Source organism: Colletotrichum spaethianum (genome assembly GCF_022836535.1).
Source record: "Colletotrichum spaethianum MAFF 239500 DNA, contig09, whole genome shotgun sequence".
In the NCBI taxonomy this organism is placed as follows: domain Eukaryota; kingdom Fungi; phylum Ascomycota; class Sordariomycetes; order Glomerellales; family Glomerellaceae; genus Colletotrichum; species Colletotrichum spaethianum.
Window position 1 is genome coordinate 1,073,698 of NW_026054779.1, and position 14,696 is coordinate 1,088,393.

The 14,696-nt window shown below is 53.4% G+C and overlaps 3 protein-coding genes across 3 annotated transcripts; 1 reads left to right on the forward strand and 2 right to left on the reverse strand.

Moving 5' to 3' along the window:
- Positions 1-1,587, reverse strand: ColSpa_04502 (UNC93-like protein; the record flags this gene model as incomplete). The annotated part of the gene is made up of 2 exons (XM_049270714.1): positions 1-245; positions 297-1,587. The coding sequence occupies 2 exons, from the start codon at positions 1,585-1,587 to the stop codon at positions 1-3; spliced, it is 1,536 nt and encodes a 511-aa protein (XP_049126671.1).
- A 1,314-nt stretch (positions 1,588-2,901) lies between these two features.
- On the reverse strand, positions 2,902-3,304 carry ColSpa_04503 (uncharacterized protein; the record flags this gene model as incomplete). Its single annotated transcript, XM_049270715.1, has 2 exons — positions 2,902-2,962; positions 3,126-3,304. 2 exons carry the CDS (start codon positions 3,302-3,304, stop codon positions 2,902-2,904), a joined length of 240 nt encoding a protein of 79 aa, XP_049126672.1.
- Positions 3,305-8,489: 5,185 nt separating this feature from the next.
- Positions 8,490-9,797, forward strand: ColSpa_04504 (uncharacterized protein; the record flags this gene model as incomplete). The annotated part of the gene is made up of 1 exon (XM_049270716.1): positions 8,490-9,797. The coding sequence occupies one exon, from the start codon at positions 8,490-8,492 to the stop codon at positions 9,795-9,797; it is 1,308 nt and encodes a 435-aa protein (XP_049126673.1).
- Positions 9,798-14,696: the final 4,899 nt, after the last annotated feature.

The following is a 14,696-nucleotide window of genomic DNA, read 5'->3' on the forward strand; positions in this document are numbered from 1 at the left end:
TTACGCAACCTCCTTGTCGAGCTTGGTATCGAGAGTGCCCGGCGCAACAACGTCGGCAACGGTCTCGTCCGAGAACTTGAGATCCTCCTCGAGGTCGACAGTGTCCTTAATCTTAAGGAAGATGATGGGAGCGCCGATGACGAGCGCACCGGCAAGGCAGCCCCACGAGGCGCCGAAAATGGTGTTGTATTCGGTACCGAGACCATCAAGACGCCAGAAGACGGCAGCACCAGCGGATTGGATACCTGCAAATTGTTAGTCAAGAACTCCAAGTCGCAGGAGACGGCGCAGCATACCCTTGTAGAAACCTGCCAGGTTGGCGGCCTTGCGGGAGGAGTTAGAGAGAGCACCCATGTACCAGTAGATGCTCGTCTGCCAAACGGCGTCGAAGAAGCCGTAGAACATGTACAGAAACATGGGTCCAATGTACAGCTCGCCGCCGTCAGTCCAGTCGATGGTGGGGTAGTCGAGGTTCCCGTCGATCTCGCTGCGCGGGGCCTGCTTCTTCTGCCAGGCGTAGCCTCCGCCCCAGATGACCATGGTCAAGACGAAGAGGACAATGTAGGAGGCCTTGGCGCGCACGCTGCGGCGCACCTTGGGGAAGTCGAGGGCGTAGCCCATGATCAGGGCACCCAAGATCTGGGAGGACCAGTACAGGAGGTTGTTGAGGGAACGGGTGCGAGTGTTGAAGTGCGGGGCGTTCATGTCGTTGGTCTGGTAGGTGTAGAAGACATTGGAGGTGAAGAACATGGGGAAGAGGAGGACGATCCAAGGGTCCTGGGCCAGGGTCTCCCACAAGCCCTTGAACTCGGACTGCCACGAAGGGTTCTTCATGACGATGACCTTGGAGCCGTCCTCGCGGATGATCTTGGGGACGTCACACATGAAGAGGGCGAGCACGGCGCCGAGGAACATGAGGACGATGAAGGCGGCGTAGGTGCCGTCGGTGACGGTGCTCCTCGAGGTCTTGTTGATGTTCTGGCCGAGGGGGATGAGGGCGCCGATGACGGCACCGAGGTTGAAGATCATCCAGAACCACGAAATGTAGCGTCCCTTCTCCTTCTCGGGCGGGTAGGACATCATGATGGCACCCTGGCCGGTCCACAGGAGACCGGCGCAAATGCCGAGGAAGGCGCCAGCAAAGATGACGAAACCCTCATTCTGGTTGTGAGAGTAGGACAGGAATGAGGCGGCGTAGATGCAGTAGCCGAGACCGCCCAGACTGAGAGTCAGACGGAGACCGAGACGGTTGGCAAAGGTACCGGCGAAGAAGGCGGCGACGGCGAAGGTGGAGTACAGGGCCGTGTTGGCGTCGTTGGAGGCCTTGGTCGAGACCTGACCACCACCACCGAGACCACCCAAGGCGTTGAACATGCCCGGGCACAGGAAGCAGACGAAGGAGACCATGAAGAGCTGGATGCGGGGCGACGCATACCAGAGCTCCTTGCCTCGGACGCGGAACCCGCGGTACATCCATCCGGCGGGGCGGGGGACGGGGCCGTCGAAGGTGGTCGTCTGCGCCGCAGTGGGTTCGGGGTCGGCCACGGACGTGGGCTCGGGGGCAGGCTTGTCGTCGACGGAAGACATCTTGGCGGTGATGCGAAGCGACGACGGTGCGATTGGGGAAGTTTAAGGACTGACGATGTGTCGCCGTGCGGCTTGGCGGCTGCGGATTGAGCAGTGAGTGTGTGTGTGTGGCCGCCGCTTGGTTCTCGTTTTGCTCTCTCTCAAGTGTCTGAGGTTGTAAACTCAATCGTGCCAGACGACGGGGAGAGGGCCGAGTGAGTAGCGCAGTCACGAGGGAGGGCGAATCGGGCCTTGTGGTTGACTGGAGAAGAGAAAGCAGCAAGCAGAGACACGAAAAAGGGTCCGGGGGAAGGCGTGCAGCTTCTTTATGGAAGGGTTTATCGGGCTGCAGGTTGCAGTTGCACCGGGCGATGATCGTGGGTGGAGCTTCTTTGGAGAAAAAGGTCGCGGTCCCGACGAGGACGGTGGACGTGCCAGGGTGAGGCGTGGTGTGTGGGAAGAAGTAACCAGGGGGGGTGCGAGGTTTGGAGTCGAGAGGAGAGATGGGATTGGGGAAGATTGAGTGGAGGGAGAGATAGATAGACAGCAAACGACGTGTTTACTGCTAGGGTGTGAGACAGGGAGATGGGACGATGGAAGATGGGATTGGAGCATCACACGAGCCAGGTACACAGCGTCGAGTTTCTGCAGACATACAGAGTACAGATTCGAGAATACAGATACCTTGGGCGGGAATAAGAAAGAAGAAGACAAAGGGCATGCCGGGAGGATGGCAAACAGCATGCAAAGGCGTGAGCGCGCAGGCCGTGACTCTCTCTCTGAGACGGTGGACGAGAAAGATGGGCAGGGCTAAGGAAGGCAAGGAAGACGGCGCCAACGACCGATTGAGACGGGACGGTTCAGGATTGGGTAAGGCGCCCTTGGGCCCAGGAGCTACCCCGGTCTGGCAAAGGCGGGAGATGGCAAGGTAGCAACGAAGGAGTCGCGTGTGTGTGTGGTGAGTATGGCCGAGGTGCCTATCAGCTCGACGGACACAGGACGATGGGAGGGGGGGCTTCCTGTCCGGTTGATAGCTGGGCTGAGATGGGTGTGGTGGTGATGGAATGGTGGCACTTTGAGGGATGGGAGGGGATGTGGGATGTGGCAAGCTACGTGACAGCTGGATGATGGATGCTCAGGAAGAATCAGGGACGCATACAGATTGGACACGCTTGGATACGGGACATGCCATCTACCAGCTCAACTAACCCCCCTCGCCGCCCGCTCAGTCATCCAGGCTCTCTTCACATGAGAGAGATCGCGCAAGAGATAACTACACTAGGTACGAGGTACCTGCTAGCAAGCCTCCCCCACCTTTTGAAGCCCGGTGGCACGCTACCAGGACTTGTGGCGGTTTCGTTCAAAGGTGACAATGGAAAGCCAGACAGCAAGAATCCTGCGAGTTGCTGGTGGTTTTGAGAAGCGGGGAGCCGGGGGGGGGGGGGGGGGGGGGGGGGGGGGGGGGGGGGGGGGGGGGGGGGGGGGGGTGGGGGGGGGTGGTCTGGGCGTGACTGGGCAACGGGGTACCAGCCGATGGGGTGGTAAGAGGGACGACGAACCGGGATGGGGTTAACAGAGTCCACTGATACGGATGGGGATTCGGTACGGACATGATAAGAGGAATGGCAGCGACAGGGTCCGGGCCGGCCAATACCGAGATAGCGAACAACGCGCGGGCCAGTCGGTGAGGTTGGGTCTGATAGACGGACACAAAGACGGGGACTATGTAATAGTACATGGTAGCATAGTATCAGCGGTTGGACAAGGGAGAAAGAACAAACGGGCGATGAGGCAACAGGCTGCGCAGAAAGACACGGCAATCGGGGATCCGAAAATAGACAGACTTCAACGGCGCCAGGCGGGCACGCGGTGGCGGCCCTCAAGCGGCTGGTTGCGGCAACAGGCGCACGTCGTTGAGAGCATCGAAGGGAGTAGTACTTTTGTAGGGCAACTCGAGGTTCGAACTACCTAGGTACCTACACGGGTGGCAGACCGTCGAACCCACGTCTGCAGATGTGCCGGTGCCCGTGGGAGCCTGGTAAATGTGAGCGGACACCCGCGCAGCTGATTCAACGCTTACTTTGGCTTTGGGTCCCGGTCCCGAGATGCCCCAGCCTTCCCCTCCCCTACTATGTATGTTTGTTTGCCAGCAATGTTTCATCCAGACTCGACAAACAGCAGCCGACACATGCAGCGCGTGTCCCATTCCTTTGTCTCTGCATGTTTGTCTACATGGGATTCAGCAAGTGAAGTGACAACGGTGAAAACTACATAGTAGGTACCTAGCGAGGTCGGTCTCCACATTACCCCAATCGATAAGGGGAACGCACTTCACACGGTAGAGGAAGGACCGACTCTGGGAGGAAATTCCATTGGACGACATGAGGGAGAGATCACGAGACGGCGGGCGACCTTGGGGATTTTGACCGGCCATTGGTCCATGATACCTCAAGCAGCTTCAGCCGTTTGGGGAAGGAGAGGGAATGACATGCAGCAGCAGCAGCAGCAGCAGCAGCAGCAGCAACAACACCCAAGAGACCGACCTCGACGTGCCTGCCGAACGCACTGTGCCGTTGCAGTGCCGGAGTCGCGTTAATTGCTGTGACATGAGGAGGGTTTGGCCGTGGGCTGACATTGTATTCGTCCCTACGCAGCAAGGGATAGATAGATGGACGATTGGGATCCGCGTCGAGGCACAGCATGCGGCTGACTTGTGGGCGGTTGGCGGGTGGCGTTGTTGCTGGATGCGAATTGGACGACACCCCGTGTCGCGTCTGGTCTTGTCGCGAGCCGCCTCTCCTTGCTTTGGGGGTGAAGTGGACGAGGGTGATTCGGCAGGACCCTGACTGCCACACGCGTACAGTAACTCCTGACGCAGTACGCATAGTTGTTATACGTACATACATACAGCTGGACCACCCGTGGTGGACTGGGTCCCTCCCGTGCCTTCCTGATAGCACAGTAGTGTACGCAGTACTCTGTGAGGTAAGTCCCTTCGAGGCCAGCCTCCACTCGGCAACGAACACAGTTTGACAAACAGAGTAGGAACGGTCGAGTGCACGCCTGCCGCCTACCGCCTGCCGCCTGCCACCTGCCACCTGCCGCGCCGCCCTCGTGCGGAGAAATAATAGTGGCGCCGCGCGCCAAGATAGACAAGCGTCGGCCTACCAGGCGCTAGCCCCCAGCCCCTGTCGTCGTCCATGTGGCCCGCGCTCCCAGGTGCATGTAACGTTTCCCTCGAGCATCGACGAAACTCAAAAGGAGTCTTCAGACAACCCTGCTATGGTGGTGAAGGGGCCATTGTGCGAGACCCTCCTCGCTTTGTCCATTATCTCGAGGTTATCAAAGGCCTCTGGCACTATGTACACACCAACTGGAGTCTCGGGTGGGAACCTCCAACTGAGTCGGGAGACTGGCAGACGCTGCTCTGCCGTCCGCGACCGCACCGCGACGGAGCTGAGCCCGGCCGCGGACTGGGAACCGGTCAGTTGCATCGACAGTGGACGACGACAGCAGCACCTCGTGGGTTCGTTACACAGATAAGGGCGCCTGCCTCGCGTTCCTTCTCTCTGTTACCTTGTCTGTGACTTTATGTTGACTCCAGACGGCACCTTGGATCGACGAGGTTGCACTCCGCCTCACGAACCAACGGCACGAGGCCTCGACCGTCTTCTCACGACATGTCCCGTCTGACTAAGCTGCGACTCGTCACTAATCTGCCGGGCCTCTTTTCTGATGAGACTCTATCTATCTAACCCACTCTGATCTCATCTGCCGAATCTCCTCGCCCGCACTGCCAACTTCCGTGTAGTAAGCTTCCTGCAAGCGCCCTCCATCCAATCAAACTTGGCTCGATCTGACCCCCGTGAGAGGCCTATCTCGATAACCACAGTCCACCAGGGCGGCCAACCGACCCGAGCCAAATCTCACCAAAGTCGCCGTTAGCTCTCCCCCACACTTTCAAACGTTTGACGGTGCCAGCAGCACCCAGCGCCAGATTTCCAAAGGTTACATTCCCCAATCCCCAGGCCAACAACACCACACGACATGGGGGGTCCGCCCGACATCTGGTCCCCGTCCAGCCAGCGACCGACCACCACATCCTTGTCCGGCGTCGACATGGTCTTTTGCTACCCTACCCAACCGTCCGGTTTGCACTCATCCCAGCCCAAGGCCTCGGGACCATGAATTTACAAGGTTGAGAATTCGCGTAACCCGCGTGTCCACGACTGCAGATTGTCCTTGTCCTCTCATGCAACACCAAGCGATGTCGCACCGCGAATCCTGGGTAATTTCCCAGCGGTAGTTCTGGGTAATCCGGTTTCGCTGTGCTCTCCGGCCAGGCCCCGCCGTCAACCCGGCACCGGCCCAGCAACTGACATGTCTGAATGACGGACGCCGAAATGGAATGCTCCGCTTCGGGATGCCCAGCTTCTCTCAAGACACCGCGTTCCAAGCGAGGTACGCCGTATTTCACAAAAAAAAACCGGGCCTAGCAGGCTCGGACCCCAAGCACCAAAGAAATCTCTTCCTCACGACCAGAGCAACGCTCCATCCGTAATGAAAAAAGGCCTGTCAGACGTCCATCGGCACCCACCCCGACCGCGCGCCCAAAGGCAAGACCGCAGCCAGGGACGAGATCATCACCGCCCTCTATACAGCATGGCCACGAGGGCCTTGCCGCCCCCCTTGCGGGGGGTGCGAGGGCAACCAGAGTTTCTTCACTCTAGGGTGCCGAGGATGTAGCTCATCAACCAGGGTGGGATCTGTGGCTCCTTTAGGGAACCAAGAGAGGGTCGAATACTATAGAAATGATTCTCTGAAGTATTGTCGACATGAAGAAGAAAAGAAGAAAATCGAGCAAAGGTTGCGGCGAGTGGACGGTGTTTTATAGACTGTCGACGGGAGTTTAGGTGGATACGGAAAAAAGTGGTTGGGTGAAAATTTCGTCCGTCATTTTTTTTTCTTCCTTCTTCGCGCTCAGACCGGTGGGTGATCGCGGGTTATGGGCTTGCCATGCGGACGCTGGCCGAGGCCGACCTCGATTGTAAGGCCGACGTTGACGGCATGCGAGTGCAGGCTGCAGGAAGTTTTGCACGAATGCATAACTGTGTTTGGGGTTTTGTGAAGCAACACGGACGCGGTTTCTGCAGTCTTTGCCGGTCATGATTCGTTTCGTTCTCCACCAAGAACCCGTCGACGTGATGGACCATGGAGAAACACTCGCGATCGAGGATAACGAATTACGACCCGTACGGTTTACCGGGAGTAGTGGGGCCGCTTTCTCAGCTTGCCTCATTGCAAAGAGAGAGGTCATTCTTGGGAGAACGATATTTCATTAGCATCGCTATCCTTTGGCAGTTGCACAGCACAATTCGTCTTTCATGCATGAGTATAGAGTACAGCTATATTCCAGACTTGGCGTCTATGAATGGCCTGCTAATAGCTTCGAGAAACACTGATGCACGTCTCCGGACTGCCCCATGAAGATTCTTGCCTTCGACCTCCTTTCAAGCACCACCTTCTACTCAATGAGACCTAGCAACTTGCAGCAATTACTCTAAGGACGCCATTAACTCTATTGCGTAGGACGAGGAGTTTGGTGTTGCAAGGTTATCTTTCTTGAGTTGTATCAGAGATAAGTAGGTTATATTGAGTTAAGCTGTGACACTAGTTAAAGGCGGTTGTTTTATTTGCTCAAAGAAACATGGCATAATACCGCCTGCCTGTCAGAAGGTAAAAAATACCATGTTTCAGCGTTGACGATATCGGTTCATATAAAAACAAGGCAGCGGGAGACTCGTTGTGGCCCGAAGACATTGGAATAAGGAACTTCACGAGTTTCGACTGAACGCTCAATCAATATGCGCTTTGGCTATAAAACTGGCAAGTGATATAAATGGTTTCAAAAGAAGTGTGTCTACTGAAGTGTTATGCCTTGCCAGGTAGGAACTAGTTATGAAGATAGAAATCAACATAAATACAGTATAATGAAGCAGAAAGATTGATCAAGACGCTGGCTTCGCGTACGGCCTCAAAGACTTTTGGCTTTTCCTGGCGCCTCTGCTGGTGACATCCGGCGCCGAACAATGGCAGCTCGCTGAGCTTACTCTTGGGGCAGCTGGGGCGGGCGTCCTGGTGTGTGAGACAGTTACTCTCATTGTGCTGCCTAGTCCAGATGAAAGGCACGGATCCAAGAAGATCTACGCCGGGACTATAACTTTTATCGCCAAGCACCTAGGTACTAACAAGATCTGAAGGAATATTATCCTCTTCGATCATGTATTGCATCTACATTAGAATATTCTTCACATTGGCAGGCTTTTTCAGCACCTCTCCTCACCCGTTCTCGATATCGGGAGGAATGCGCCAGTAGGCTACAAGGCCCGCAATCAAAGGCGCGGTTGAACGGTGGAGCTATCAGATGATTGGATGGACGTGAAAAGTGAGGTAGGAGTGATAGAGCAAAATATTGCAAGGCGGGATAGGGAAGTGGGAGACGCAGAATAATCGGTGTACCAGACGAGTTGCCAACAGCATCCCACTCCACACGATCTGAATATTAGGCCATGAACAAATTGAAGGCCGGAGCCATGACCAACCACCAGGAATACAGGGTATGCGGTGCTTGTCGACCCATGACATACACACCGCCGACGACGACGACGGCGAGGCTGTCGACTCTATTGCATTGTCTTGGCAGGACGGATGCCTTAAATTTGTGGGGCTACGTCGAATATACTATCCTTCGACCTCCTTCATAAGCATTTGGAGATGCGCCATCCTCTCGCGTCCCCCTTTATCTACCTACTACATACATCACATACCCGAGCTCAGCTAGCTCTGCCTCGACTTCAACCTAAATATTGTGATATCACAGTCACAGTGGGACATGCCCACACATGCAGCAAATGCTCTGCATAATGGACCAGGTGTTGCCAAAGCAGTCCCTCTCCTTGTTCGAATCTCTGCCTATTGACTTGGTCGTGGCGCTTTTATCCGCCTTGATATCCATAGCCGACCTCCATGCACTCATACGCGCCTCGCCTGCGATCTACAGGATCTTCCTATCGGCTAAGCGGGCAGTGCTGGTAGCTATTGTGGCCAGAGACCTGGGTCCTGCGCTGCGGGACGCCGTTGGCGCAACGCTGATAGCGCCTACAAGATTCGAAGACAGAGTGGCAACATACTTTGATGAAATCGAGAAAGTCATCCAACGATACAAGGCGTTACCCCGCAGTAATGGAGGACTGGCATCCGCGAGTGGCCTATCTGCTGATGCGGCCGTCGCAATCGTTCAACTCAACCGCAGCGTGCAATTCCTCATCGATGAGATCGCCGCATCTAAGCTCAAAAAGCTCCGCAAGGTACATCCTGGCGCCGGCGGTTCGCTGACGGTAAACGAGCGCCGGCGCCTCGCTCAGGCTCTTCTTCGTCACCAAATCCTTGCACACCTCGAGTGTAGTCCCACGCTGTCGCGCGGAGCTGCAGTCGTTCACATGTTCTTCGATCTCTTGAAACCTTGGGAGATGCACCAGCTCGCTGATATCCACTCTTTTGTGCGCTGGGTGCAATCTTGTGCGTTCCTCCATTCCAAAGAAACGGAACTGGTAGACAGGCGGAGACATGGCCGGTCAAAGACGCGGCTGCAGAAGGAGAAGGATGAGGCGCTCTGTAACCTTGGCACCTTGCATAGGAAAATCGTTGCCGAACGCAAGCGCCTGGCGGCAGACAAAGGGCTGACGACGGCGTTTCTGTCAAGCCATTGCGCGCGTACGGCCATGAGCAAGGTGTCGGCCTCGGCTCACTTCCAATTCCTCATAGCGGGGCCAATATCCCTTCATGCAGGCTCTGGGCGTATGGCTGAAGAGTCTCGAAGCCTCCGTCACGAACTTTACCAGCGAGAGAATTCCATGCCGCCGCTGGTGCCCTCCGAAGACGACCCCAGCGCTCCACCATTCGCATGGGTCGACGGACACGGTAGTCTCGATTGCCAGCGCTGGGGCACGCTCGCGCGCCGGGAAGTGCTGCCCGCGGGACAGGAGGACATCATGGCCCGCCAGCAGATCTGGATGCGGCAGAAGCTGGATCAGTGGCGCTGGCTGGGATTCCCGTTCTGGGATGTGGCCCGCGTTGAGATGCTCAAGACGCGATTGCCTGTCTTTGAGACTGGATGGCTTACAGTTGCGCCGCCGCCTGATGAAGAGTGCGAGATCTACACAGCTATATAGCATTATGAGACCTCATCCATACGTCTACCAGAAGAACAGCAGTATGTCTGTATGATGATTTAAAAGCGGCACCTTTTCTTTGTGATCTAGTTGATCAAGCTCAAAGGACCATGGGAATCCCCTCTCTGTAATATTCTTCTTCGCCGGACAGTAGGCTGGGTAACACGATTTGCGATAGAGTTTGTTACACTGGAGCTAGCCAAAGCTTTGGTAAACCCCAGTGGACTACAAGGAGTATCGGGACAACCACTGGTAGAGGGTAGAGATGACAATCCTCCGTGGTGAGCCTTCTTGAGCGGGGAATTCCGGACCGAACTTCACAAACCCATGGAAGAGGAGGAGGAATGTGCCTTGATGCTCCACATGAATCTTCTACAGTCAGGATTAATACACTGTCAGATGAACAGAATTCTCCAGGCAGAAACTCCAAAAGCCTGTCAGATTTTAGATTCCTGCGTCTTCCATAGTGCGAGTAGATATATGTGAGCCTAAGTGACCCTGAACCGAGTCCTTGCCTCACTTGCCATAGGAGTGTGATCGTTTATTTGTATATTAAAGAGGGAAAAGATGGGCAATATGTCTGGGGGGTCGGGGGGTAAGAAAGCACTCACTTCAGAGTGTATACGTATCCGCTTGTCCTCTTTTGTAATATGATACTTAGGAGGACTCATCCCAAAATTAACATTGATCAAATCTTGTTCCGATGTTGGAAGTCGGATTCTGACGCCCTCGCCTCCCTGTCCTTGTACGAGGGCATTCCTACATTACCCAACTTTGGAAGGCGAAGATTCCCCATCCGTCATCATATCCACCGAGAATGTTTCGAAAAGTTCCGTTAATATCGGTGCCTACTTGCCTTCATTGAGGCGCAGGCGGCGGCGACGAATGACGGGAACTTGTGGGCAGAAGCCTCCATCGCTGGTGTTTTACTACGAGGTACAGTAGGTGCACCACTATGCGGATAAGGAGAAGCTTGATGAAGACAGTTTCAACACATGGGCATTCCTTTCGATCTCGGAAGACAACGCTGGTGCGTTTGCTAACTCATGTGTTCCCGCTTACTTCCCTATACTTCTTCATCACCGGTGGGTATGACGTTGCAAACCAATCCACGGAGTCGACCATTCTCCGAGTTTATCACAACCCAGAACCGGCAGATCGCTAAGAACAGCAGATTAGTTGTCCTATCAGTCTCATGTATGGTTTGCTGCCACAAACAGGCGGCTTAGTTGAACCAGGAGCACCCGAGTGACTAGATGCGACCATTCGTCCATTTTTTGCTGGCTTGCTTCAGAAATTTGAAATGACCCACAAGTACATAACTTATTCCAACTCAGGTTTGACATTGTCCTCTGATTTCTGCTTGTTAACTGGGTGCACTATGTGATTATAAGAATCACTGATCATCTCCTTGGTGTTCGGGCTTTGGCTTTGGCGCCACTATACGGCGGCGTCGCCGCAGTGGAAGTTCTTCACGGCATCCAGGGTAACCCATTCTGTCTAGTATTACAATACGATTAGTCAAAGAGGTTGAAATGCATTTCTAATGTAGATTGCACTCACGGATAATGTAGGCGGCCTGCTCAGGGGTGTTAACTATTCTTCCCAGTGATGCTGCCTACCAACCTTCCACGCCCTTAAGTGGGCTCACATGGACATCATTGTGGTCTACAGACCAAGTCGGCCACTTCTGATCCCGCGGTAAGAAAAACCGCATCCAGCTTGTCAACGAATATTCACTGCGCTTAGCTTTTTGACTAGTACGAGCCATGATGCGAGGGCATTAGGGATGTAAATTTGGCGATGGCTCTGGACCAACGGTGAGCTTCGACTCTGTGTATAATATGCCTGAAGATATGAAGTACGAGAAGGGGGGTACCCGGACAACGTCTTGAGCGTTCCCTTTCATTGCTGTCTGTGCCTCACAGCTACCGCAACACGTGATGTGGTAAAACAGCCTGTTCATCTATAATTGAACCCTCGTGATAAATACCGATTCAGGTGCTAAAAGTGAGAGATTGGGTAAGGTGTGTTGCTCTCATTCTGATTACCATTCTAGGAATAGCGTCGGCCAGTGGAGATAAGGTTCCTGCACCGGGCTCAAGGGAGACAATTTCCCCGCACTTGGGCCCGACACAACTCGGCGCTGGCATCAACAAGAGCGTCATACTCGAGATGTCAAGATTTGTTGCTAGACTTGTTACTTGAAGACATATATGGCTCGCAAGAAACGCACCTACGTCCCGAAAACTAAGGGTATGTGTTCTGAAACAGTTATTGAAAGGGATAACTTGTATTTTGAGATGGGAGAGCGCGTAGCTGATAGTTGAGGTAGGATGTTATGAATGCTCCAAGCGTCGCATCGACTGTGATGGGACGCGACCGACTTGCGCTAAATGCAGCAATCGAGGCATATCTTGCAGCGGATTTGGTCTCAAGTACAAGTTTCTCGATGGCTTCTCGCCAAAGCGAAAGTCGTCAACGGGAGGGCGGGGTGCTCCGTTGAAAGATGCGCTCGCTCAATCATCAGCCAAAGCATCTGTGCGAACGAAACCAATCTGGTATCAGAAGGTCCTGGATGAGAAATCAAATCCCCAAAGCAGCTGGGATGAGGTTTATTGGAACATTACGTCCCATTTACATGATGAGGTTGGCCAAACAAGTAACCCGATTGAAGACCATACCAAGACGAAATCTCCAAAGGACGATAACGCTAGTAAGGGCACAAGCAGCGACACAATAGACCTCGACAAAAAAAAAGTTGATTCCTCAAGACAAGTCGACGAGGCTTGTTTCTCGCAGAGGACCCAGCTAGTTGATCATCCAAGCATACATCGATGGCCATTCTCGCCAATTAATTTATGTCTACTCGAGCCCCGGAAAGAGTTTCTGCTTACACACTGTAAGTAATTCTCAAGTGATTCAACCCCCCGAAGATCATGATATTCGACGGGCTAGTGGAACAGTCTAACGTGATTTCTTTCTCCGAAACAATAGTTTCTGAAGCCATTGCTCCCGAAATGGTCGTCATTGATGATTGCTACAATGGCTGGAGACATCTACTTCTGCCCACTGCTTGGTCAAACGACGTGGTCATGGACGCTGTTCTAGCGGTCTCCGCATTTCACATATCTGGGAGAGCCGCCATCCAGCCAAGTATCAACCCTGATCGACTTTATGCGCGCGCCATCAACCAACTTTCGAATCGAAAGAACCTGAGAGAGTGGGACTCTGAGACGAGGCTGCTAGTCATTCTGGCTATTGTGGTGCTTTTGGTTTCTGTGATGGTTAACGGACTGCCGGACTTTCCTATTATATTTAGAATGCTGGAGTCCGCCATCGATGCAGTGGGAGGCGAAGAGTTTCTCTCCGAAGGAGGAGAGATGGGAAAATTCTTGTTACGGCAAATTCGCAAGTCAGTGATGCTTCTTATTCCTACTTATGTTCCGTGTCAAGAAACAGAAATGTTTTTCCGCTAACCAAGATGGGTTTCAGGATGCGGGTGTATGCCGCACCGCTGGTCAGTGAGAACGCCGGGGTCGACGCTATTGTCTACCGAGCCCAGGAAAGTTCCGACTGCCTGTACTATTACTACAGCTTGTACCCTGATCATTGCCTCACATTTAATCTCATAGCCGACATACGTCAGTATGCTTTCAACATGTATCTGCGCCGAGTACTGCCGGATGACAGCGAGTTCAAACCGGCCGCTTCTTCGGATGAACTAGTTGAATCCTTCCGCAAGAGTTTAGAATCGTTCCCTGAGGGGACTCTGGGGGAACACATACTCATCTGGCCCACATTCATCGCCGCGTTAGAATGTCGCACCCAAGACCAGCGGCTGTTTTTCAAACGCTTTCTCTTAAGGCAATATCATCGCAATAGGTTCATGAACATCCCGAAGGCACTGGATTTCCTGAAAGGGGTTTGGTCACAGGACAGGATTGAAGTGAACTGGCCATCAATGATCCCTGAACTGCGAGTTTTTGTTATGTAGCATTGTGCCAGGATGTATATGTTTTGTTGGCCAGTGGTGTGATTATCTGGGAAGTTAATTGCAATCTGAGCAGATTAATTTATACATCATGTCGTTGTCGTGTTGCTGGAATACACTCTTTATTAGAATCAACTTGTACGTATCAGATTTGGAACTATTTCTCTCTGGATTTTATTTCTTTCATTTCAAACTTTACAGATTGGCACGCATCGCTCGTAAGACGGCCTCGACGAACTCCCTGTTGCCTTGTTCACCCGAACAAAGTGCCCATTTCATGTATCCTTTCCACTCCGTAGAGTACTCTGTACCAACAAAGTGGATGTTGCCAACAGGCTTGCTGTACTCGACTGCGTAGGTGGCGTAGTGTAAAATCTCTGTAATGAGTGCCAGTGCACCCTTGCTGAATTGCTCACGCTTCCAAATTTGGCCAAAGACATTAATTGGGCGGAACGCCTCTCAGTCGGCCTCAACTTGAATATCCTAGCAACCTGCTGAATGACGAATCTACGACACTCATGAGGATACAGCTTTGACCAATTCTCGCCAAACTTTCCATTGACGAAACATACAATGGCAAAGTGATGCATCTCATCAACGCTGGTGTCATGAGCAAGCGTGACAGATCCGACGTAGCTCATGAAAAAGCCATTGTATCCAAGGTCTCTCCACCATGGTTTGTCGTAGCAGAGAATAGCCTTGTTTTAGTGGCCAAGATTGGATGAGTCGATGGCCTCTCGTACCCTTTGTGGCAGCGCTAGTGTGATGAGTCTCTTCTTGAATCATCTATAAAGGGTCATTCTCAGAAATGGATTTACACGTAATCTTTCACCCACAAGGGGTACATCAGCGTCTGAGCCTATGTAACTGAGTATGCCAATCTTGACAGAACTGAATAAGTACTA